Raw genomic sequence first — 26390 nt, 5'->3', positions numbered from 1 at the left:
ATTCCCTGGGTCTTTAAAATGCTATTCAGCTGCAAACACGGTGTGAGATTTCGGTTTGTCATTCATCTTATAGTTCATGGTATCCCCAAACATACAGGATGTATTCAAGGTTAAACAGCCGAAATCTCGGACAATTAGGGAAAGCAATTATGAGGGATACTTGAAATATAATTGAGAGGAGTAACAGTCCCAAAATATTCCTCCAAGCTGTACTTATCTGTAAACTGAATGGTCACTTTTCAATTCAGCTTAGCGCTCTTCTCCATCAATGTTGGCTACAAACACAGCACTTTGTGTACGACTGTGGACGCGTCAATGATCCAACTTAATTACCCTCCTTGTTGTCCGACATGAACAATTCCTAATCGTCAGCCTGATGAAATATGGCTTTATTTCGCCTCTCCTCGGGGAAGACTTATAACAAAGCAGTTAGACACGACATGTACTCTGTCAGCGTCTACTGCTCGTCTTCATTGCTGGCGACAACGACGTGAACGACTGCACGGCGTTGTATCGACTCCTCAATCAGAGCGAAGTCGTAGCCAGGTGCAGACTGGGAATATGAAGAGGCTCTCTATCCAATTAACACTTTTTAAGACGCTGATAACTCTTTTCATCAAAGTTGGGTCTCTCTACACCTCGACAAGGGTACTGTACAATCATGTGATCTTTTTTCTGAAGGAAAGTCACTTCTGAAGTGAATCCTCTAATCCCTTTAATCATGCAGCTAACGAGATGAACGGTTGACAAGGCGCGGATCTTGACAACGTCTTCAGATTCATAAATGAAGCAAGTTTCCGTGCGTCGTTTAATCCTGATTACTAAGTGCTTGTATAAGCCGGTTATCAACATGTGGTTGGACACACCTACTGAGACTGAGACTGAGACGGAGACTGAGACTATTGTTGTAGGAAGCTACTGTTATATTTTGATTGAGCCGGTCTTCAAAGTGGAGGTTGAAGAGGAGGGAGAAATACATCCTTCTGGCATCCAGAGGACTAAAATCATTCTCAGCAATAATCCAGCTATCTGTAAATAGTCGAGTATGGACCAGACAGTCAAGTGATTTTCATTAGCAGCACTAATCTACACATTTAGATAAAAAAGAAACATGCATGACCCAAGTAACGGGGCCTGACAACCCGATCCCCAATTCTAACCCCTATCTTTTCTGGTCGTATTAGGGGCGGTGGGGTAGCCTAGTGGTAAAAGTGTTGGCTCGTCACGCCGAAGACCCGGGTTCGAATCCCAACATGGGTACAATGTGTGAAGCCCATTTCTGGTGTCCCCCGCCGTGATGTTGCTGGAATATTGCTAAAAGCGGCGTAAAACCAAACTCAGTCAGTCTGGTCGTATTATAAATGACAAAATCAGTAGTCGATGTACATGCGGTACATTAACCCCGTCATTCTAACATTTATATCCATAATCAAACATAAGCAAAGTGAGTAAATCGGGTTTTACGCCGCTTTTAGCAATTTACCAGAAACATTACGGCGGGGGACACCAGAAATGGGCTTCACACATTGTACCCATGTTAGGAATCGAACCGGGTTCTTCTGCGTGACGAGCGAACACTCATGACTCGACACGTAAACCACTCTACTACTACACAGGGTCCAGATCCACAAAACGTTCGTAGCGCAACGACATTAGTAAGCCTATCATAAACTATAGAGTTGCGACAGGTCGTAAAGTTACGAACGCTTTGAAGCTCGAGACCCTGGTTCTTTGTTTAGGAGAATCCAATGCACAAAAATAGGACGAAAGGTATATTGCTGGGGTAAGCTGTGATTGCTTGAAACCCATAGACTGTGACAACACTGGACTACTACAACTGTGTTACACTACAACTACTGATGGGTAGCCTTGGGCATGTAGCGTTTACTCATTGTGAAAACTGGGAGAGTACCGGGTGTTTCCGGTAGAGCTTGTTAATTATTTACACGAACAGATGCTACCATTACTGATTATAGTGGACCCGTGAAGATCCGGGTTAGAATTGATCTTCAGTAACCCATGCTTGTCGTAAGAGGTGACTAACAGGATTGGGTGGTCAGGTTTGCTGAATTGGTTGACATATGTCATCATATCCCAGTTACGTAGATCGATGCTCATGCTACTGATCACTGGATTGTCTGGTCCAGACTCTATTATTTACAGGCCGCCGCCATATAGCTGGAATATTGCTGAGTGCGGCGTAAAACAACAAACCAACCAACTGTGCTGTTAACCAATGTTTTGTCATGAAGGGAATCAAAGCGCATATAACCGAGGAAGGCTATTCTCTGGAATTGCCGTTTTATATCACATGTATCTAGGCACCATATCCCTCACTCACAGAATATCTAAAATGAAGTTTGAATAGAAACCTGTCAGTTAAAACATCAATATTCCTTTTCACTGAATACAAATCGGTCAGACAAAGCAGCAAGCAATCGTCTTAAGCTTTCATTTAACTGTGTTTATCGCATTATACTACGTAAGTGGAAATATAACAGAGCTCCAATTCAGTTATTCTACCCGTGTACATATACTACCCAAAAGACGTTAAATAACACTGATACTTCTAGTTATTCTACCCGTGTACATATACAACCCAAAAGACGTTAAATAACACTGACACTTCTAGTTATTCTACCCGTGTAAATATACTACCCAAAAGACGTTAAATAACACTGATACTTCTAGATATTCTACCTAGTAAATATATTCAAGACGTTAAATAACCTGATGTTCTAGTTATTCTACCCCATATACTACCCAAAAGACGTTAAATAACACTGATACTTCTAGTTATTCTACCCGTGTATATATACTACCCAAAAGACGTTAAATAACACTGATACTTCTAGTTATTCTACCCGTGTATATATACTACCCAAAAGACGTTAAATAACACTGATACTTCTAGTTATTCTACCCGTGTACATATACTACCCAAAAGACGTTAAATAACACTGATACTTCTAGTTATTCTACCCGTGTACATATACTACCCAAAAGACGTTAAATAACACTGATACTTCTAGTTATTCTACCCGTGTACATATACTACCCAAAAGACGTTAAATAACACTGATACTTCTAGTTATTCTACCCGTGTATATATACTACCCAAAAGACGTTAAATAACACTGATACTTCTAGTTATTCTACCCGTGTACATATACTACCCAAAGACGTTAAATAACACTGATACTTCTAGTTATTCTACCCGTGTACATATACAACCCAAAAGACGTTAAATTAAATAACACTGATACATATTCTGATACTTCTAGTTATTCTACCCGTGTACATATATACTACCCAAAAAGACGTTAAATAACACTGATACTTAGTTATTCTAGTTATTCTACCCGTGTACATATACACTACCCAAAGACGTTAAATAACACTGATACTTCTAGTTATTCTACCCGTGTACATATACTACCCAAAAGACGTTAAATAACACTGATACTTCTAGTTATTCTACCCGTGTACATATACTACCCAAAAGACGTTAAATAACACTGATACTTCTAGTTATTCTACCCGTGCCTACCCAAAAGACGTTAAATAACATGATACTTCTAGTTATTCTACCCGTGTACCTAAAAGACGTTAAATAACACTGATACTTCTAGTTATTCTACCCGTGTACATATACTACCCAAAAGACGTTAAATAACACTGATACTTCTAGTTATTCTACCCGTGTACATATACTACCCAAAAGACGTTAAATAACACTGATACTTCTAGTTATTCTACCCGTGTACATATACTACCCAAAAGACGTTAAATAACACTGATACTTCTAGTTATTCTACCCGTGTACTGATATATACACCCCAAAAGACGTTAAATAACACTGATACTTCTAGTTATTCTACCCGTGTACATATACTACCCAAAAGACGTTAAATAACACTGATGCTTCTAGTTATTCTAGTTATTCTACCCGTGTATATATACAACCCAAAAGACGTTAAATAACACTGATACTTCTAGTTATTCTACCCGTGTACATATACAACCCAAAAGACGTTAAATAACACTGATACTTCTAGTTATTCTACCCGTGTACATATACAACCCAAAAGACGTTAAATAACACTGATACTTCTAGTTATTCTACCCGTGTATATATACTACCCAAAAGACGTTAAATAACACTGATACTTCTAGTTATTCTACCCGTGTACATATACTACCCAAAAGACGTTAAATAACACTGATACTTCTAGTTATTCTACCCTTGCATATTATACTACTCGACGGATATTCAAGAACACTTATTCTTCTATATAACTCTGATCTGCTATTCTGGTGGGAATTGCAAGAGGCTTCAAACTGTAGATGTTCATTAACTTGTTGCGAATGGTACATGTACTGAAATACTTCTCCACTAACTGGTTCCTACTTTGGGCCAGTAACACAGTGCCATCGTGCTGGTGGTGTCAATTGGCTTCCAGGACAACACCCGGCCTAGGTCGTCAATATCTCGCTATTTAGTTACTGGGCGGTAATCACATTCCCTCTGCTGGTTTGTGATCACTGCCGACTTAATGATAGGCAACTTGACTGCCGTTACAGCTACCGCAAAATGGCCGCCACGGGGTGGTGGCGAGCACAGGCAATCAGTGACGCGGTGAGATGGATGGGAGTTGGATACATAATGCATAAATGTTGAGGTAATCAAGCTACTGAGGTTCTTCCGGGATCAATGACGAGCAAAACAAAGAAAGCTTGTCAATGGCAGACATCAATGATCCCTGTTGAAGAAGGACATGTGTTCAGCAAACAGCTTCCGTCGTATTGTATTTGTCAGCGTTACAGTCACGGTCAAGTCGAGGGCTGGCCTTACAGTCACGGACAAGTGGAGGGCTGGCCTTACAGTCACGGACAAGTGGAGGGCTGGCCTTACAGTCACGGTCAAGTCGAGAACTGGCCTTACAGTCACGGTCAAGTCGAGAACTGGCCTTACGCAGTCACGGACAAGTCGAGGGCTGGCCTTACAGTCACGGACAGGTCGAGGGCTGGCCTTACAGTCACGGACAAGTCGAGGACTGGCCTTACAGTCACGGACAAGTCGAGGACTGGCCTTACAGTCACGGACAAGTCGAGAACTGGCCTTACGCAGTCACGGACAAGTCGAGGGCTGGCCTTACAGTCACGGACAAGTCGAGGACTGGCCTTACAGTCACGGACAAGTCGAGGAACTGGCCTTTACAGTCACGGACAAGTCGAGGAACTGGCCTTTACAGTCCACGGACAAGTCGAGGACTGGCCTTACAGTCACGGTCAAGTCGAGGACTGGCCTTATACAGTCACGGACAAGTCGAGAACTGGCCTTACGCAGTCACGGACAAGTCGAGGGCTGGCGTTACAGTCACGGACAAGTCGAGGGCTGGCCTTACAGTCACGGACAAGTCGAGGGCTGGCCTTACAGTCACGGACAAGTCGAGGGCTGGCCTTACAGTCACGGACAAGTCGAGAACTGGCCTTACGCAGTCACGGACAAGTCGAGGGCTGGCCTTACAGTCACGGTCAAGTCGAGGACTGGCCTTACAGTCACGGTCAAGTCGAGGACTGGCCTTACAGTCACGGACAAGTCGAGGACTGGCCTTACAGTCTGGACAAGTCGAGGGAACTGGCCTTACAGTCACGGACAAGTCGAGGGCTGGCCTTACAGTCACGGACAAGTCGAGGACTGGCCTTACAGTCACGGACAAGTCGAGAACTGGCCTTACAGTCACGGACAAGTCGAGGACTGGCCTTACAGTCACGGACAAGTCGAGGACTGGCCTTACAGTCACGGACAAGTCGAGGGCTGGCCTTACAGTCACGGACAAGTCGAGGGCTGGCCTTACAGTCACGGACAAGTCGAGGGCTGGCCTTACAGTCACGGACAAGTCGAGGGCTGGCCTTACAGTCACGGACAAGTCGAGGGCTGGCCTTACAGTCACGGACAAGTCGAGGGCTGGCCTTTACAGTCACGGACAGTCGAGGGCTGGCCTTACAGTCACGACAAGTCGAGGGCTGGCCTTACAGTCACGGACAAGTCGAGGACTGGCCTTACAGTCACGGACAAGTCGAGACTGGCCTTACAGTCACGGACAATTCGAGGACCGGCCTTACACAGTCACGGACAATTCGAAGACCGGCCTTACAGTCACGGACAGGTCGAGGACCGGCTTTACAGTCACGAACAGGTCGAGGATTGGCCTTACAGTCACGGACAGGTCGAGGACTGGCCTTACAGTCACGGACAGGTCGAGGATTGGCCTTACACAGTCACGGACAAGTCCCCACATGGGTACAGTGTATGAAGCCCATTTCCGGTGTCCGATATTGCTGGAATATTGCTAAAAGCGTCGTAAAACCAAAGCCACTCACTCACTCACGGACAAGTCGAGGACCGGCCCTACACGGTCACGGACAAGCCGAGGACTGGCCCTACACGGTCACAGACAAGTCGAGGACCGGCCTTACACAGTCACAGACAAGTCGAGGACCAGCTTTACAGAGTGAAGGACAAGTCGAGGACCGGTGTAAGAGGCCAAACTTTCCCCCTTGCCAAACCTTCCCCCTTGAAACTTTGGCCACACACACACACACACACACACACACACACACACACACACACACACACACACACACACACACACACACACACACACACACACACACACACACACACACACACACCTACCTAAATCTCCCCCAGGGAAAGTTTGTCCAAAGCCAAACTTTCCCCACCCTTGAATCAACTTTAAAGGCTACTGAACAATAAAAAACAAAACAAAAAACAAACAAACTTTAAAGGCTGCTTGTTTCAAACCCTTGTTCGTATATCAAATATGTGTGTTTGTGTGATATCAAATAATAATAATATGTGTAATGTGTGTATGTGTGTGTGTGTGTGTGTGTGTGTGTGTGTTCTGGCTAAGCTTTTTCTTCCCAAACCTTGTTTTCATATTTATGTTCGTCTTGAAAAAATCAGAAACGAAAACAAGACATACCTATTCACGTGAACACAATGATAAGATATTCATGTGGATGTCAAGTTCCATTAACAATTTACAGGTCATCTTCATCTTCATATATAACATGTACATGGTTCACATTTTCTTTCAATACCCTTCTATAAGGTGAGATTTAAAAAAAAGCAAGCATAAAACAAAGATATTATATCATTACTATTGTTTTATATTATCATTTACTTATCTTTATATTTCAATAATTTACTTACTGCGCGCTTTGAGCATGCCATTTGTGGTATGGAGTATTGCGCAATATAAGTACCCTTATTATTATTATTATCCCTACTTACTCCAAATTGGCTTATCACAAAATCATTTCTATATTCGAAACTTTAACTAAATACCCAGTTTTAAACTTGGATGTCCATATCCATTCAAAATTTTATGCCCTCACTCATGGCTTTAAATATTGCATCCACGTCGGCGACATCAACTTAACAGTTGGAAGCAGATGTAAACATCAACACAACAACAACCCAACACAATATCTATATCAAATGCTGTATCATCTGTCATTCCACTATGGTGCCTTATTCTATATTCAAAAGACAAGGTTTGATAAGGTGTATACTTGGCCCATGGATACCTGAAACATATTTCATTCACCAAAAGTGATTACATGGATGAGTAAACAAGCTTATGGGAATAATGTTCCATTACATTTATACATAAATACAACAAATATTAGATAACAAAGAGCATAATAAGAGAGCAAACAACCTGTGTATATTATATCTTATTTACCCATCAAATGTCTGAATGTTTACATCTTATGGTGACATGATTTGGACAGATGAAGAACTAATGCAATGTGTCTTCATAGGAATGGCGGCAGGAGCAGGATGGATTTAGAGATGTATGCCGTTCAAACATGTATGCATTCAACTCACTACATCCAAGTCAGAAGTAAAAATGGATTATTTGGCAAAAATGTGTACCAAAATAAAAGTCAAAACTAATGTAGGTTATACAGTCACGGACAAGTCGAGGACCGCCATTATGCCATTATACAGTCACGGACAAGACGAGGACCGTCATTATACAGTCACGGACAGGTCGGGGACCGGCATTACACAGTCACGGACAGGTCGAGGACCGCCAATATACAGACACGGACATTACGAGGACAGTCAAAGTCACGGACAGGTCGACCGGACCGCCATTATACAGACACGGACAATTCGGGGACCGCCATTATACAGTCACGGACAAGTCGAGGACCGCCATTACACAGTCACGGACAAGTCGAGGACCGCCATTATACAGTCACGGTCAAGTTGAGGACCGCCATTATACAGTCACGGACAGGAAGAACATCGATGGTTTAGAGTCACGTACGTGCAATGGGTAGACCGGCGTAACACAGTCAAAGTCAAGGAAGCCAGTGTTTCGCAGTCACCCCTACTCTGACTTGACCATTATGTTCCTCAGTGTAATCCGGGGAACACTTGTCTGGCCCGTGCATGTGTTTGTGACGCGTGCCACCGCCAACACATTGGTTCTTCACTATTTGGTAAAGATTCATACATAAACGCTTATAAATTAGAATTCTAAAGATTGCTTCTTTCTCGATCTGAAGCAGTGGATATGTGTTCAACTCGAGTTGCTGCAGTGGCCAAACCTAAAACAAACACGTCGCATCATAAAGCCAGGTCAAAATTACTGCTAGGTTTATTATTGGGTCTGATAACAATGATTAAGTGTCATTGTGTGGTGAATGACGTTGATTCTGAACAGTTCCATACGTGGATTCACATCAACTCGCATCAGTTGATGCGGCGATTTATCAAAATCAAACCTACAAAATGAAACTTTTATCTGGCATGTCCAAATACGACGTTGACATTAATTGCATGTTGAACTCGTGATAAATCAACTGCGCATCTCAAGGGCCATACACTGTAACCCAAACGTATTTACATTCAACAGGACCTCTAGTCTCTTCAAGAAGCATCAAGGGTTGTGTGGGGCATTATTGACCGATCTGGGTGATCAATATACGGGGTGGTTTCCGCGGCCATTTGTCTGGCAGCCCCGGCACTGATGATGATACGCTGTGCACATTAGGGATGCATAAAGGCAAATTTACATGAATAAGGAACATATGGTTGCTATATAAATGATCTGTATCTCAATACCAGTTCCACAAACTAGTATCATTAATACTGATAGCGATGTTCCTATGCTTCTACGACTGGTGCTCAGCCAGGATCCTATCCAAATATACTGGATCGAGTGGTCGGACTAGGCGATCGGACGTTTGTCATGACTTCAACCATTGGTCCAGACACGATTATTTGAAGTTCACTGAAGTATTTTTCTGAAATATTGCTGACTGAAGCGTAAAACAGAGAAATCTATTATCCAATACTTCGAAAATCGGTCAACTACTACCAACACTACTGCTGCTGCTGCTGCTGCTGCTGCGCCTACGACGGCTAACGCAGGGTTCCAGGACGTTGAAGTTGCCTCTGATAGTCAAGTTGTAATATGTCTATCCGGAACAAGGCAAATATATTTGTCACCATTAAACATAACCAATGATCTACGCACTGTTCACCATTATTAAATGGCCAATCAACTACATGCCTAGTCTATACAGACCATGAACAAAATAAGTCCAAGAAACCCCATGCAAGTCTAGAATATGTGGCAAGTCCAGACTACCACAGTTTCAGGAAATGAAGAAAGTCTCTGAGCTCCTTTTCATTATATTTTATGAATATTATTTACGAACATTTTTTCTTCTGTAAAATATGTTCATGTCAGAGACTGGGTGTTAGTCAACTCCATGCCTACGATGATGATCGTAAGGCCTAAACAAAGGTTGTGGTTCCGATTACTCGACCGACCCTTGAATTCTGTTGCTGATCATATTTTTTCTAAGCGGTATGATTAAAATAAGCATTCAGATACCGGCACCGACTGACATTGGTCATTCTGTTAGAGAAAGTCGACACGATGGCTGCAAGCTTGATTGAATAAACAATTACACATTGATAAATGTGTTATTAGTTTGTACTTTACTTCTAAAAGAAAAGTTTTTAAAAAAATCCTATCTACCTATCCTAAATTTAAAAGCGGTGTAATCGGAACCACAACATTTTTCTATTTGGCCTAAAGAGAAGAGGCAAAACACCCGGTGTTCACATCACTCGAGTAAAGTCAGGGACTCGGGTCTTCAACTTCTATTGAGTTTTGTTATATACTGATCAACATCAAACACAACTAACCAACCATGCACATGAGTTATATAGATCAAACCACTCGACGAATATATCGCGATTTTCAGTCTGACGTATTCTATAACTTATTTTCATTGAATATTTCATAACACTCCCGCTTTAGGTGGCCATTCCTTCCTCCCCCCTCGGCAGCTCGGCGTGTCCTTGTTCCACTGTGACCCCGTAAATCTTCTTCACGGGGATATCGCTTACTAATGTACATCAGCAGCCTGCGACCTGCACGGCGTTATCCCCATCTACTACAACAACAACATTCTTACTACAGCTACTACAACTTGACGAGTTGCCCATTAATTATTGATGAGGCAATTGAGATTGCCGCAGAGTCGCACCTGTGGGCGTGATTCCCTCTGTACATCTTGACGTTCTCAGATCAAAGCCCCCCCCCCCTCGAACCGGCTCCTCTACCCATCTTCCACTGGTAGTGATGGCTATTTATACTGAAACCTCTTCAATCTCTTGTTCGTGAGTCTATGTAACGTTGATTTGATAAAAACGGGATAAAACAATGACGAGGCCCCTCGTCTTGGCTTTTCTCCAAGAGTTGTACTCGGCAGAGGGAGCAGTGCGACCTTACACGCTGATTGGTCGATGGGGCTACCTGAAGCTATTTGATTGGATCTTTTTACTCACGTCTTGGAATTATTTTAAGTTGGCAAGAGAAAAGCGATTCTGACACCGGAGAAGCCACGGGTGCCGAAGATTCCACTATCAATGTAAACACAAGTATTACCGTTGATAACAGTGCACAACTCGCATTGGGCGCAAGGCTATTCTTAGGCTCAGCTCAAGGCTTTATTGTAACGCCGGTGTAAGGAGATTTGCCTCTGCGTGCCAAGACATTTGGACTGATAACCCTTAGACATTAATACCGTCATACTGACATCCATTCCGCAATATATCAAGACTCCCCGATGACATGCCGTCTATAAAGCCCCTCCGTGTGAATTACAAATAAATGGAAACAGTACGATCTTATATTTGTAATGCGAAGTTGTAGAAACTTTGGGTGAATTTTCAGATGAATGAGAGTAATAAGTATACTGTTAAAGGACAGAGTTTATCACATATGCATTTGAGACCAGCAGACGCAATCCGGCACCTCGAAATTCCTTGTAATAAATCTTAATTTTGTACGTTGATTTTTTTACTGCATCATTTTGTTTCCTATGATAGACATATGAAGAGGCAACTGACGGACACTAATATCCCCCTTCGCGATGCGTTCCCCTTAATCTTAAGGTCACTGGGGGACGTCTTCTGAGCCTCGCTATCAAATCTGACTAGTATCCATATCTCCCCATAGGTGGCGTGTTTTGATAATCTGGCCTCTGACAAGGTGCCGACATGAATGGCCTTCTGTCAAGGTGTGCCGTCCATACCAAATGGGTGCTCTTCAACTGGAGTCCCGTGCAGGAGAGACAAATAATAATAAATAGCAGCTGCTTCAGATTCTGGTCAAATAGTGTCTGCTACGACATGATTCAATAATAAATAGAGTATTAATAACATGACTTACATACTTACACGCATTTAATAAATAGAGTATTAATCACATGATACTTACACACATCTAATAAACAGAGTATTAATAACATGATACTTACTTATATCTAATAAATAGAGTATTAATAACATGATACTTACATATATCGAATAAATAGAGTATTTATAACATGATACTTACACATATCGAATAAATAGAGTATTAATCACACAATACTTACTTATATCGAATAAATAGAGTATTAATAACATGATACTTACATATATCGAATAAATAGAGTATTAATCACACAATACTTACTTATATCGAATAAATAAAGTATTAATCACATGATACTTACATATATCAAATAAATAGAGTATATATAGTATAAAGTATATATAAACGACCTTCATTATATGAGGGAGGGGAGTGTTCAAGTTGTCAATCACTGGTTTGTTTGGTCCAGAATCAAACCCGCCGCCGTGATGTAAGTGTAAACGTTTTTCATGCATCATCATTGGAGCAGCTATATCTACCTCCCTGCTATACATGACTACCACAGCTTAGTTTCAGACACTCCTTACAACTATTAATGTAAATCTCTCCTTTTTTGCTGCAACATTTCACGCTTGTACAAAGACGGCACCGGACGTCAATCTTCCATTTGATTTTCATATATCCCCCGCCGAATACTTTAAAAAAAAGAGAGAAATAATTTGTTTGTTTGTTACTTGAAACGATTTCAATGGAAAAAAACGGTATGGACAAAAAATCCGTTTGCCGCCATGGTGACGTCTTCAGCCATATTTAACAGGAAAATATGGAAATTTCTCCAATTGTAAATGAAATCTTTTCCACATTTTTTTTCGGGTTCAAGCGGACTGACTTAACGTCTCCTCTTGCAGACTGCTAACATACAAACATCCATCATACATGTTTCCCTCTCCAAAATAACGCTTGTCATAAAATATAGGTTATTTATATTACAGTTGATATTTTAATCATCGTCGTATAACACTGAATCCATTTATCATTAGATATCCACAATACAGGATCTTCCTATAGAATATTTTTTCATATATAACACCGAACACCAAATTAGAATCTGGAGTAAATTCAAAAGAAAAATCTACACGTACTTATGTTTTTACACCATGCATATCATGCACAATAATATGAGCACAATGAACAGCTAAATACATATACAGCGTAACCCTAATTCGTGACATACCGCTCCACTAAATATACTTTCCATATAAAAGTCATTCGTGCCCGCATATCCACGGAAAGTTGCCAAAACGGCGGAATGTGTGCTACCTGGCAACCTGCCAGCGAGTCAGCTGATCGGGGCCGACTACTAGTGCTAAGACTCCATCACAACACTGCAGCCAGTGCGACCCTGAATCTGATACCAGCTTTTATACAACCATAACACGTCACAAAAATTCACATTTATTTCTAAATCGTGTTATTAAGTTATTTTGCTACTAGAATTTCCCGGACAAGAGTTTTGAAACATTAAAGAATCACCCAGGGGCAGTTCTAGCATTAATGATGTGAAGCTCACGCCGACCCTCTCATAATGTCTTTACTAACAGCTAACTTACTTTGTTGGAGGGGAGGAATTTATATTGAAATCGCAACCGCATAGCAGAAATTCATAATTAGATAAACGTTTTTTGAAGGCTGTCATGATCTTCAAATGTATGGGATAGCTTCTTCTAATGTACGGGCTAGCTTGCGTTCCCGACCGTTTTGCCACGCCCAGCTGGCGGTGAAGCAACGTCTTCCTTGAAGAGCTGGTTTATGTCCGAGAACACGACACTATTTGCATTCTAAATGAAACTACAAAACGGAGATAAAGGCTAGAAATCGAAATCGGGGTTAAACGTGGTGCTTGTTTCTGGTTACGTGATTGTACCGTCGTCTCCATCTGAGGCTGTAGTTCATCCCTTGATGTTGCACACACATCTCCAGTGTGTTACATCCCTACCCTTGATGTCAACGATTACCTCACCCGTGTATGGAGGAACCAAGCTAGACTGCGCGTATGGCTCAAAACTAGAGAATGAAAATGTTTCCATATAGATTTTAGCATTACCCCCGCTCCAATTCTTCGGGAAGCTTTAAAAAAATAGAAGCATTTATACTCCTCACAAAAAGTTAAGCAACACAAATTTGTAGTCTCATTACAATTTCATTTATTGAAATTTCAAATCATGGAATGATGCAATAGAAGGGTTAAATATTTATACACACGATTAACAAAATGAAATGAAATGGTATTGAGCAATAATAGACTTACAAATCATCAAAAGCATGTACCCGTGAAACAGTCGTGCAAAATGTGCTGCATTGATGGAGCAAAATGTTAACATTAAGGTTCAAGTCAGTTTTGGACAGTGAAGCAGTGTTCAGTAACGCGTATGACCACCATGAGCACAAATGCAAGCTTCTACACGTCTTTGCATTGACCAAATGAGCCTTTAAAGTTGCTGTTGTGGAATGTTCTGCCATTCTCTGTAACGCCTGCTCAGGGTCATCCAGAGTCTGGGGGTGCACATGGAGACCGTAAACACGACTTCCAATAATGTCCCAAGCATGTTCAATGGGATTAAGAACAAGTGACCTTGCAGGCCAGTCCATATGTGTGATGTTGTTGATCTAAACAACATCGTTAACAACTCATTCTCGGCCATTATCATCCATGGACGGGCATTATCACCCATTAAAATGAAGTTAGGACCCGTTTGTTGTGCCAGAGGAATGATTACAGGTAGGTTTACAATGATCAGGGTGCATGTGTGAAGAGTGGTGCACATTCATCCCACACATTTTGCATGTTGTTTCTGAGTGTGGTTGTGTTCGGGTTATGTTGTCAATGTTATCAGATAAATTAATTTGACAGTCACTAAAGGTTATGTATTCCTTGAATATTTACCTTTCAGTAACATGTCGGCAAAAATTGCTATCGAAATTGATAAAGATATTACACTGAAAATACTTGTTGCTTATTTTTTTGTGAGGAGTATATTATATCAAATGTGGGGACTTAACTCGGGTGCTCGGTCTGACGAGCGAACGTTTCATCCACTCGTCTACCCCGTCGTTACAATTGGTGGTAGGACTGTGCACTACCGTTCCCAGGCAACCGTTGCTCACGGTGCTGTTGCTCACAACCGCTAATCTGGCCTCCATATGACTATCTGGACACCGGCTAAGTGGACAAGAGTGACTGCGGCGTCAAATAGTATTCATTCGTTCCCCATGCAAACGGACATTTCGTTTATGTTTCGCTTCTCCCATTAGGCAGTACCCTTGAACGTGACGAACAAACGCTGGTCTAAACACCAGGTGTCCAACAATGTACGACGTGACACTGTCAGCCAGCCAGAGTACATGACAGAGACAGCTCTCCCATATCACCCATCAGCCAGAACCTAGAGCTGTGCACCCAGAACCGAGCACCCATTGCTTTCCCAGTACGGACGCGCTGTGGATCAGCACTACAACTTTAACGGGAGTTAAAGTAAAGCTTGGTATCGACCTTCTATGTTCAATTTATACATACCACACAAAGAACTACCCGTTAGTTTAAAGAGACCTGGGATCTTACGTAAAAGCGCTAATACATCGATTTTCTCAATCAATATATCCATGTCAAGCATTCGAGATCAAAGCTGATTCTCCGTCACAGTGCATCCAACGTTCACTTCGATCAGTCAGTACATGAACTCATAAAACTGTCGATAATTTAATTGATTAGAACCGATAGTTTTTGGTTAGCCAGTCAATAGTACATCTTGTATATTTCAGCTATAATTTCCGTCCAGGTTGCCATGGGTCGAGAAATGGTTGTACTGACGGTAGTGTGCAACAACTGTGACTAAAACCTGTCGCTAAGCCTCGGGACGCTCGAACATTGTTACCAACAGCATTTCAGCCAATCAGCACCTGGCCTGTGGCCGACATGTTGACATGCGAATGGCACACATGACTGAGTAGCGAGGTGTTGGAAAACACCTCCACACCACAAGGGACAGGCAAGGGGTGGTTGCCACTGCTGAACTTCAATCTCAAGTGACGAGTAGTGATTGCGAGTAATTATTGTTAAATATTAATAGTCCCATATGGCGCATATTCAAAGATGTGAGTCACATTTAAACCATCATGTCACGCTCGTTTTACCACGTGACCGCAAAAAAAGACAATGACCGATTCAATTAACTTCCTCTTCGTTTACACGAACGTCTCTGCTTTCCAACATTTCTGCAGACCGTTTATTCCAGGGATTACGGTACTAGGTGAGTTTAGATGGTGAAACTACATCTCCCTTTGTAGTAACCGTTTCCATTATAAACCCATGACCGGCAAATATACTGTAGCAGTAATTCAGCTGGAAGCGACAGTAACCATACGGGTGCATCAATTTAACAAACTTATTTCATTATATCTATCTATACAAAGATATATGTAGTATACCAATCTAAGGACTGCTGAATTAGATTCCCTTGGTATATAGCACTTCAAGTAAAGGGCGAAAGACTGATATTGCCGATCAAAGGTCGGGACATTAGCATATTCTGATGCTTCTCCACAATGTATTCCCGGGAATCTTCTAGCTGTCAGTAACAATGACAATTCAACGAAAGGATTTAAATTAAAAAATACAGTGTTCAACCAGCACCGAAGAGATGGTGCGAGAAGAAAATTTCAATTAACAATTTCTGATCCAGATCGATATCTTCTCCCCCATTCCATCTGTCATCCACCTTGCTTCATTAGATGAGCAACGATCGAGGGGAGGGAGGCGCTGCTCCTGATTGGCCCCTGCTCAACACACTGATCCATTGACCAACCTAACAACTCCCAGCACACTGTCACAATAACCCAAGCCCCTCGCCCCTCCTCTCTGGTTTCTGTGAACGCTGGAGAAGCGCAACCCTCCTGACTGTCCAAACATGGCATGTTTCAGCACACAATCAATGTCTTATCGCAACCTTCACACCGTCCTCGCCATCCATCACCTCGCCAGGCAGTCAAGGCCGCCATTAAAACCGCATTGCACTTTACCCACTGCACACAACCAAACTGTATCAAATAGGGATAAATATTCGTATCGGCCTGTGTAAATAACAATAAATATCTGTATTAGGAGCGTAATCGGCAATCGCAGTGACAGCTTGCTCGGTCTCCGCTCATTTCTTGTACAATCGTTACCACTTGGCTGTAAGCAGCTGACGGTCGGAGAAGTTCTCTCACCGCTCAATCACAAACATATCCCATGGTGCCTGTTCCTGCCTTGGTAGATATACTGATTTATGTCACCGGCGGAGAGGGGGCTGGGGGGACTGTTGGGGGGAGGGTGTGACGAATGATTGACAGGCCTTCTCGTATTGGTCACAGCTTATATCGATTGTATTTGATATTCCAACGACAAAATGTTCTATCCTAACAGCGTAAGATATACAAAGACCTAAAAATATATCCCTTATTATGCTGAACTGATCGAATTACAATCGGGGGGAAAACTTCCGCTTAAAATTGATTAGTGAAACTGTACTGAAACAGAAACCCTTTTGTCTGATGAACTGAAATGTAACAAGATCGACGGCAGGCTGCTGTTATTTGCATAATTTCTCGGTGAATGAAAATAATTATTTCAAGAAATGAACATCATTCAAATTAGGACAGTAACGACACAGCGGGGTGATAACAAACCTATTCTTGTAACGGACGTGCAAATAATAGCTTCCATATGCAATAAATGTTGTGCTGAAATATATATCGCAGGCAGCGGGAAATTACACATTCGTTAATGTTTCACACTTGTTGAAGGGAAGCAATAAATACTGCGTAAAACTAATATTTTGGTAAAGAAAAGAATTAATTTAACTCAACAGTTCCAACTGCTGAACGTCCGTGAACTGCTGGGTCACACTTCCCTGTCTATCGTTGTATCCCCAAAACCAACATGACACGAATGTATGTTTGTCTCCCAATTTGCAACAAATCCCCTAGAAACACTTCGAGTAAAAGAAATGCAACACTTCCCTCCTGTCAACATTCAGATAGTGACAACCAGTCGTGCAGCAGGCCTACATCCACCAATGTATATTTCACACCCATAAAAGGAGCGTGCATTTTTATTTACATGGTCAGGTAAAAAAGCCTCAACAAAATACAGTGCCCTCATTTTTCGTCGCCCATACAATGAGATGCGGAGTTGGAAAGACATTTTGTCTCGTCTACACAAGAAGCAAACAACGAAATGTCATCTGTTTGTCTGTCTGGTAGGGTCAGAACGGGAGCATGGGAACCGGGTGCCCCGCCCCCTCGGGCCTCACTGGGCCAGATTACTTTCATTTGTTTTGGGATATACATACTTATGTTTCTATTTTAGAATTGTCATGACATGACACGTCAAGGATGTCAGCTTGGAAAAAAGAGAACTGGGGTTATCAACAGTCACCACACATCTGCCGGACATGTGCAGGACTGGGCTCGCGTTGTTATTCACACCTTGATGTTGAATCTCGAAAGCCGTAGTCTCTGGGCCAACGTTTGGTAGTCCTCGTAAAATGTTGAATAAATCACAAGTTCTGTGTAATATCATTAACAGGGATGGGGCCTGACGTACGTTTTGAGAATTGGGTGAACATTAATATTCTTACTTTATTTCACAAATGTCGTGTATGCAACATTCTCGTGTATGGAAAAATAAGATGCATGTGGTGTTTAATTGACTGCACTACGGAAATATATGCGGTGTTGAAATGAATGTACTACTGAATTACATGTAATGCTGAATAAATGTATTACTTGAGTGTGCATACTATTGAAGTGTATGTATTTAATGAAATACATGTTGAATGGATGTATTACTCGAGCGTGCATACTATTGAAGTGTATGTATTTATTGAAGTACGTGTGATGTTGAAGGAATGCATTACTTGTGTATTACTATTGAAATCTACGTACAGGTCCTACACCAGTAAGATAAACAACGAGGCGATTCGGTCTGCTCGGAATTGCTGTAATGTGTGCTCACTGTCACTTATCTCCCAGTGCACGTGCCTGCACGCGCCAAGGCTCCCCCTGGCTGTAATCAGCGGCATCTGCCTCCAGAGGTAGGTAATCACGGCTCAATGTAAGATAATATCCCTGGGAAATACAAAAGAGAGTAGTTTTTTGGTTTGTGTTTGGAAACATTCCCCCAGCTCGGACTTGTGCAGTTTGACATGCATCGGTGTTCCAAGAATGCGGCCCCTTGCATCGACGCGCACGTGAGATGGCACGCGTATCTACGCACACGCGAGGCGGCACGCGTATTCATGCACAGACTGGGGAAATGTTTAGTTTGTTTATGTGTCTATATTAGACAGATCACAACACACGGCAAATCCCTTGAGGTAAATAATACCTATTGACATTCGTCTCATATGTACTATCCGCCTTACGCACGTGCTGTGACGTCATAATGCCAAAACGCGCCGTTATCAAAGGAAATGATTCAAGAAAGTGACGTCACTGAAGTAAAAAGCATCGCTCGTATTTGCTTTTTTCTCCGCAATGTGCATGCGTTGGATCACAAACAAAGGTAGTCTAATGAACAGTCATATTTATTACCATGTAAAACATCAACTCTATGGTACATTTGCTGGCATGGTTCTGTTCTGTTGGTTGTTTACGCCGCGCTCAGCAATATTCCAGCTATATAGCGGCGGTCTGTTAATAATCAAGTCTGGACCAGACAATCCAGACAACTGGGATACGATGACATGTCAACCAAGTCAGCGAGCCTGACCATCCAACCCGGCCAGTCGCCTCTAACGACAAGTATGAGTTATACTGACGACTAAGCCTGAGTTTCACTGGTACATGCAATATAAACGCGAGGTAATTCTGAAGTACAACAGCAACAAGCTCACAGTTGATTAATCGCCAACACCTATAGCTAGTTATCTGTTCCACAATCGGGATCTCGGTGGAGAGAGACCTTTTTAAATACAACAAATCAAATCAGGATGAAATGTTGGCTGTCTCCACAAAATGATCCGTCCAGCAATATTAATCATTCTTCGTCCATTAATACTTAGAATGGGATATGATGTAATATCTTGTGAAGAGTTTAATATTTAAACAGTTATCAATTAATACGAGGGAGGTTGTAACTATTTGTCGACAGTCATAGTGACTGTGTATATACATGAAGGTAGATAAAGTTCAATAATGTTGTGTGCAAACTGTCGCCGGAGTTTGGGTCTAGAGAGGTTCCGTTCTATATAAATACCGTTCTCTTCTCCATCGACTTCACTATCAACATATGGTAGTCAATGAGCGAAACGTGACAACGACCTTGACCCTGTGTAGTATTCATGAATGGATGTAGGTACAGGAGATTCCCACGGCGATGGTCAGCCTGACCCTTCACTGACCACGTGGTTCGTGTTTCAACCAACGGGCTCGCCAGAGAGAGAAAACACTGAGAACAACATGTCTGCTGATGAACGTCTGCTTAATAATAGAGGACCAAACAAAGGAATGATGTAACCTCGTCCTTAATGTGACCTGGTGGCGGGCAGCTGGTTGTAAGTAATGTTTGGCCGTGATGGACGGACCGACATCATCCATCACCCATATCCAGCGCTCAGAGGATACGAAACAAATTCATTAGTTCTGTTTCATAAGTCGAAATTAAATCAACCAAACAACGAAACTAAAATAAGACATCACTTCTGTTATCAAACAAATTAATTCATCATACCAATATTCAGGCCGATTTCGCTAATCGAAGATGCTATCTTTTCTTCAGCCCACAGGCACATTTCGGATTTAATCTGGAAATTCCAGATTTTTACACTGCTCGATGAGACACTAAATTACCTTGAACAGATGAGTTTACAATGATGATATTAAACCAAGCACAAAACAACACATTTCTTTTTCAAGATTAAAGCAACGAAAAGCTAAAACACCTGGATAAAAGTTCTTTTTCCCCCAATTTTAAAGAAGATGTTAATTTGTTGATGTCACTGAAAAGCCAGTATCATATTTCATGGGTTATAAGTGCATTCTCTACTAATCAGACTGGCTAGACAAAATCGTTCGAGAAATAGATTAATAATAATAAAAAAGACACTCTTGTCATGTAGAACGTGATTTCATAACGTGGATAGGATAACCTGACATAGTACCACTAAAGGTTGGCTAACAACAATATCATCACATATACTGAATAACAGGGTATTCCACCTGGGTATCAACACCAGCGGTGTGGACGTCGTCGTCGTCGTCGTAATGCTTACTACTGATGTTTCATATGGCTATAGATAATCTGTCATGACAACCCATGACATCCCATGACAGATTAACTATGGTCTCGTGAAATATTGGGATCTTCTTTAACTTCTCGTCACTAGTATATGTGGTTCAGCCCGGTGCCGACACAGGGCAGACGGGTAGGTTGGGTAATACATCAATTATTTGTAATTAATTATGATTTGTATTCAAATTCAAAGAGGGATTCGAGAATTTGAAGAATAAACGTCAGACAAACTCATCGTTTTACAACATTAAAAAAGAACGAAAATACAGTTTCTTTTAAAATATTCATCAAATTATTAACAAATTGTGAACACTGAGATTTCTGAAATCTAAATACTACAAGCTTAAAACAGTGTATTTGTATACAACAGTCACCAGCATATCCAAAGATTTTTCTATGATCAAATAATAAGCATTTGTAGAATATTAAACATTTTGAAATCGCCGCTATCTCCTCCATGTTGTTTTCAAACCTTCTATGGAGAATTCGTCAAAAGAACACCTTTATCGCGTTAACAATTCGGTGTAGCACTTTAGGAATATTGGAAAGACCAACACCATCAAAAACACCTACTGTGTTTTGAATGATTAATTTCGTGTAAGTTCCATTATTTATTTATAAACAGTAAGATAACATTCCCAGTTGACAAACCATATACTATTTTAATACGACCACACAGTACGTTTTAACTCGAGCCACTGTTTGTGTGGGGAGTTAATCTTGCGCATTTATATTCTCTAGCTTTGAAGATAATGCAAGGTTTCTGAATGTTTTACCCATGGACTACACAGATAACGTTTAATTCCATTGAGAAGGAGATATTCCTGTGACTAATATCAAGAGAACGGGGCAGTTAGATCAATGTTGTTATCTACATGCAGAGCGGTTGTAAACACTTGGGATGGCGCTATTGTGAGCCCCGGCTTTCTCACGCCAATACTTGACGGCACGTACCTGTCACCACAGGCTGTCGCGCGCGCCACGCGTCATCAACACAAAGTTGGCCATAAAGTCACTTGTCCACAACCCATTACAATACCTTGCATCAGGGGAAGACGAAACACGTGTCGACGGCGGCCCGAGCCACTGTGTACAGTTTCAAACGTGCACGCTGGGGGCTGGGTGAGCTTCTGTATGTGTAATGTATATATGATATAGTATAGAGTTCATACGGTGCTCAAACAGATTTAACCGCCTCAAGGACCATCCTTAAAGTTCATGTACTTCATCCATAATACAGTCATCAGCCAGCTTCAGGTTTTCGTGCTAGCACAAGGATGAAAGTTGAGATTCTATTTCTATTTCAATTTATAATATATTGAATTAATTAATTCTTGGAAATCTTCCCATCCTAATATGTTTAAGATGTTTTGCCATAACATACAAACGAAAGGTTGTCACGTCTTACACATACATGGGACGGTAATAATTACAAAAGTACCGTTCATTTGACTTTTTCGCCTGAATGATATTTTCTTGGGAAGACTTTGACGTTTGGTGAAAGTGCAATTCTTATTTGTAATAAATGCAAATAAATAATCACATGACACACTAGGCTGACACATAGATGAATATCAAAGGATTTGTGAAATGATTTAATAGTGAATAATTTAGAGTCTGTCGTTCACGCGCACGTGGCCGGTTACAAGGGCAAGCCTGATCAACATACCTCACACTTCCACCATCAATTGAAATACTGATATTCAATACCGGGAATGACATCGCCGAATAATTTCTTTACAATGAATTCTATAGTCATTGATAGCATATGCGACCTTAAATACCTTTGGTTATAAAGACGGAATACTTTCCAGGGGTTGTCAGTAAGGCCGTGCATCGCAAGCTGGGATAGTTTGGGTGTGTAATTGAATTATAAGCTGCTGTGCAGTGTTCAAACCTATCATTGATTCATAATTTACACAACCATTCAGGAAACTAGGATATACGTTTACAGCTATATAACATCGACACGCCTTCTACCCGTAAGGAATGACAAGATAGGATTCTTGTGGGTAGGTGATACCCACGTGCAGGGTAAATACACGTCTTAACTCTCGTGTGTGCACGTTGCGAGGCTTTCCCGAGGTAAACCAAATAAATAGGCCTGTATATAGGCCAATGGTGACGTAATAACAATGAACCTTAGAGCGAAAAGTTGGCATGAGAGCCGAACACTCTGAACAACCACCTTCTGCAACACACGCTCAGCTGCCAAGAAAATCACACTTCTCTACAAGAAACACATTGTTATAGCTGTTCGTAGTCATTCTAGTTGTCAGCGTCGTTCCGTGCGAGAGAGTACATTGAAATAAAAGTGAAATAAAATATAATAAGTGGGTACTTACGGTCCAAGCGAAGTTAAAGGGTAATTCCAGAGTATTGCCTGTACCTTCCGGGAGGGTGAAGGAATTTCCGTGGTGGACAAGGCTGGACACATTCCCGAACGTACATGTCCCATCGGGGGTCACCCGGGATTGGTATTCCTTGAGACAGGCTCTGAACTGGGTCTTGCAAGGGGTGCTGCACACACCATCTCTCCCCCTACCCCCCGAACAACACACCCCGCTGGCGAGCTCCCCCCTGGGATTGTTGACAGAGAGGATACCCAGTTCGAACACTCCCGACCCCGAACACACTTGCATCACGACAACGACGACGACCACGACAGTGCAACAGTGGAGATAAAACATAGTTTAAAGGCCAAGTCTGCAGTAGTCGTTGTAGACGTTCCACTTTACTATGCTTTCCAAAGCATACCTGTTCCAGCCCTTGAGACAGTACACAAGTTGGCCCCACGCTTGTGCTCGCAAACATTCCTACCCTGAAACTCGTTTCAAATATCACTTTTCACCCATCTTCACAAAGCGGCAAAAACAATTCACCGCTGCTGAAAAGAATGCAAAATGACATCCCCTCAGAGAGTTAGCCAGTGTCGGAAACTTGTACAAAAAGTGTTTCGACTACCTTATGGTGTGGGAAAGTATAGCGACCGACAGATGCTAGTATTTTTAGTCAGTTGTAGTGTGCGCATGCTCGGACGTTCAATTAAAGGGGCTGGCACTCGCTGTGTTCAATCGCGTTATTGCACGAGCTGAGCCGCCGCTAGCGGAGGGAGGGGCAAGGAAGCGTCCGGTAAACACTGGTCAGCCGCGAGCTCCGGTGAGGGGTGCACCTCCAACGTCGGTCAGGGTGACTAGGCAAACTTACATTGCACTTCGTAAACTTGAAACAAGTTAAAGATTGTTGTAGCGCGCGGTGGAAGTGTTATGGCCTGGAAGAGCGTGACGGCGTGCTGATCGGCGAAGAGCTGCTTGAAACTTGATCAAGGCTGATGCTGCAGACGATACTGTGCGTGTTGTCAGCACGCGACACGTGCTTCTCACGCGCCAGCACGTGCTGGTGGAATACCGCAACATAGCAACGGTATGTGTCGTCCCTAGAGACGGGAGTCACGCGACATGAGACAGGATACACTCTCTTGTTACCCACAAACTCCGTACCAACCTACCTTCATACACAACGGTTACACAGGAACATCTACAGACAACAGCTGACAGTTGAATGTCAAGAATTGATATTGTCACTCAGATACTATTGTGAATAGGTTAGATAGGAGTAGATTTCCAATAACAACTTGAAAACAGCTGTGAAGATGTCCCGGGGTTGTGTTATGACTATGACATAAACGAGATTAATTCTTCACAGGTGAAACAACAAAAAGAATATATTTGCATTCAACACTTTCTATATCGCTCCTTATTTACTTCTATATTCTACTTTGAGGATCAAATGTAGGCATTCTACTTGAATGTTTACTGGTGTTACTTTTAACTCGTATTTGTTCAAACCTACAAAATATATTACTCCGCGAAATCACGGATCGGGTATGCGTCTTTCTGAAACTCTTTCTGGATACTTTAGCAAATAAAAATATATATTTGTATGTACGATAGTAAATTAAAATGTACAGCATTTTATCAAATTTACGCCCAACAACAAAAAGATTAATGTTGGTAGATTATTTTCGTTTTGTTGTCATGGTGACCGTGACGTCAAGGTTAGTTTACGTACTGCTGTGTCCGTGTTATTTTGCACAAACAACATTATATGTGACCTTATTTCATTTTCCAAAATCTCTTTCCGAAGTATTCCCCTGATATCCGTGTCAGACATTAGTGTACGTAATATGTAAATGTAACAACATAACGCGGATGTTGTCGCTATAACAGCCACAATTTATGTTGTCATGTACAGCTGCTGTTGTTTGTTCACATCGCCCCAGTGTATAAATCCCAACGATTCACAAATTCATTTACGACAATGTTCTGGCGAATGTATGATATAGTCCAGGTGGGTGCGAGCGTCTGCCCAAGGTCACGTGATCCAGGTGATGGAAAGGGGACCGTGGGAACGATGCTGCGAGGGAAAGAGAGTATCTGCCTGAGCTGTGTCTGGGGGGAGCGATGCTCGTGCCGCGAGCAGTTATATCATGTACATGTCAACGTAACTCACCCCCTGGCATGGCCGACTGCCCGGACACGGGATCCACCTGGACGTATTTTAGTAACAACTGTTTCTCGTGAGTCGCCAACCCCTCCGTGGACATCGGTAATACAAGATGATGCTTGTTACAACCGATACTTTTACATGTCATGTGTTGTCACGCACAACATCACACCTGGCACAACAGATAAATCTTACGCTTACACCACACATAAACTATCATGCAAACAGCACAACATATTACACACACAACCATCACATATTTCACACAACCATTATGGACACATCACCTTATGTCACACACATACAACATCACACCTCACGCACGCGCACGCACATCACAATCCAATCCAGTTATATAGAAACTCCTGGACGAGAAACGTTGCACATTCCTCACTAAGACACAACAAATGTATCACATACATTGAACGTGAAATACTGAAATACCCTGATGTACTGCTTTGACAATCTCCTGTCATCGTGGCAGTGGGTTATCTTTGTGTGGTTAATGTGTTCGCTTGCTTACGCCTAAAACCCAGGTTCGAATCCCCGCCGTGATATTACTGGAATATTGCTAAAAGCGGTACAAAACCACACTCACTCACTCACTCTTTCAGTCGTATGGGGACGGTGGGGCAGCCTAGTGGATAAAACGTTCGCTCGTCACTCCGAAGACCTGGGTTCGATTCCCCACATGGATACAATGTGTGAAGCCCATTTCTGGTGTCCCCCGCCGTGATATTGCTGAAACAGTGCTAAATGCGGCGTAAAACCATACTCACTCACTCAAT

General features: G+C 42.1%; 1 protein-coding gene across 1 annotated transcript in view; it reads right to left on the bottom strand.

The window, feature by feature from the left end:
* LOC124279406 (protein jagged-1-like) overlaps window positions 1-24462 on the bottom strand; it is a 91298-nt gene extending 66836 nt beyond the window's left edge. Inside the window, exon 1 of the mRNA XM_046715226.1 lies at window positions 23442-24462. Coding sequence (XP_046571182.1) covers window positions 23442-23786 — 345 coding nt within the window. The 5' untranslated portion in view covers window positions 23787-24462. The remainder of the gene's footprint in view (window positions 1-23441) is intronic.
* Window positions 24463-26390: the final 1928 nt, after the last annotated feature.

Source organism: Haliotis rubra, unplaced genomic scaffold (genome assembly GCF_003918875.1).
Source record: "Haliotis rubra isolate DU_JTF1 unplaced genomic scaffold, ASM391887v1 Scf25, whole genome shotgun sequence".
Taxonomy (NCBI): domain Eukaryota; kingdom Metazoa; phylum Mollusca; class Gastropoda; order Lepetellida; family Haliotidae; genus Haliotis; species Haliotis rubra.
The sequence above is the reverse complement of the archived record's forward strand: the minus strand, read 5'-3'. Positions and strand labels throughout refer to the sequence as shown.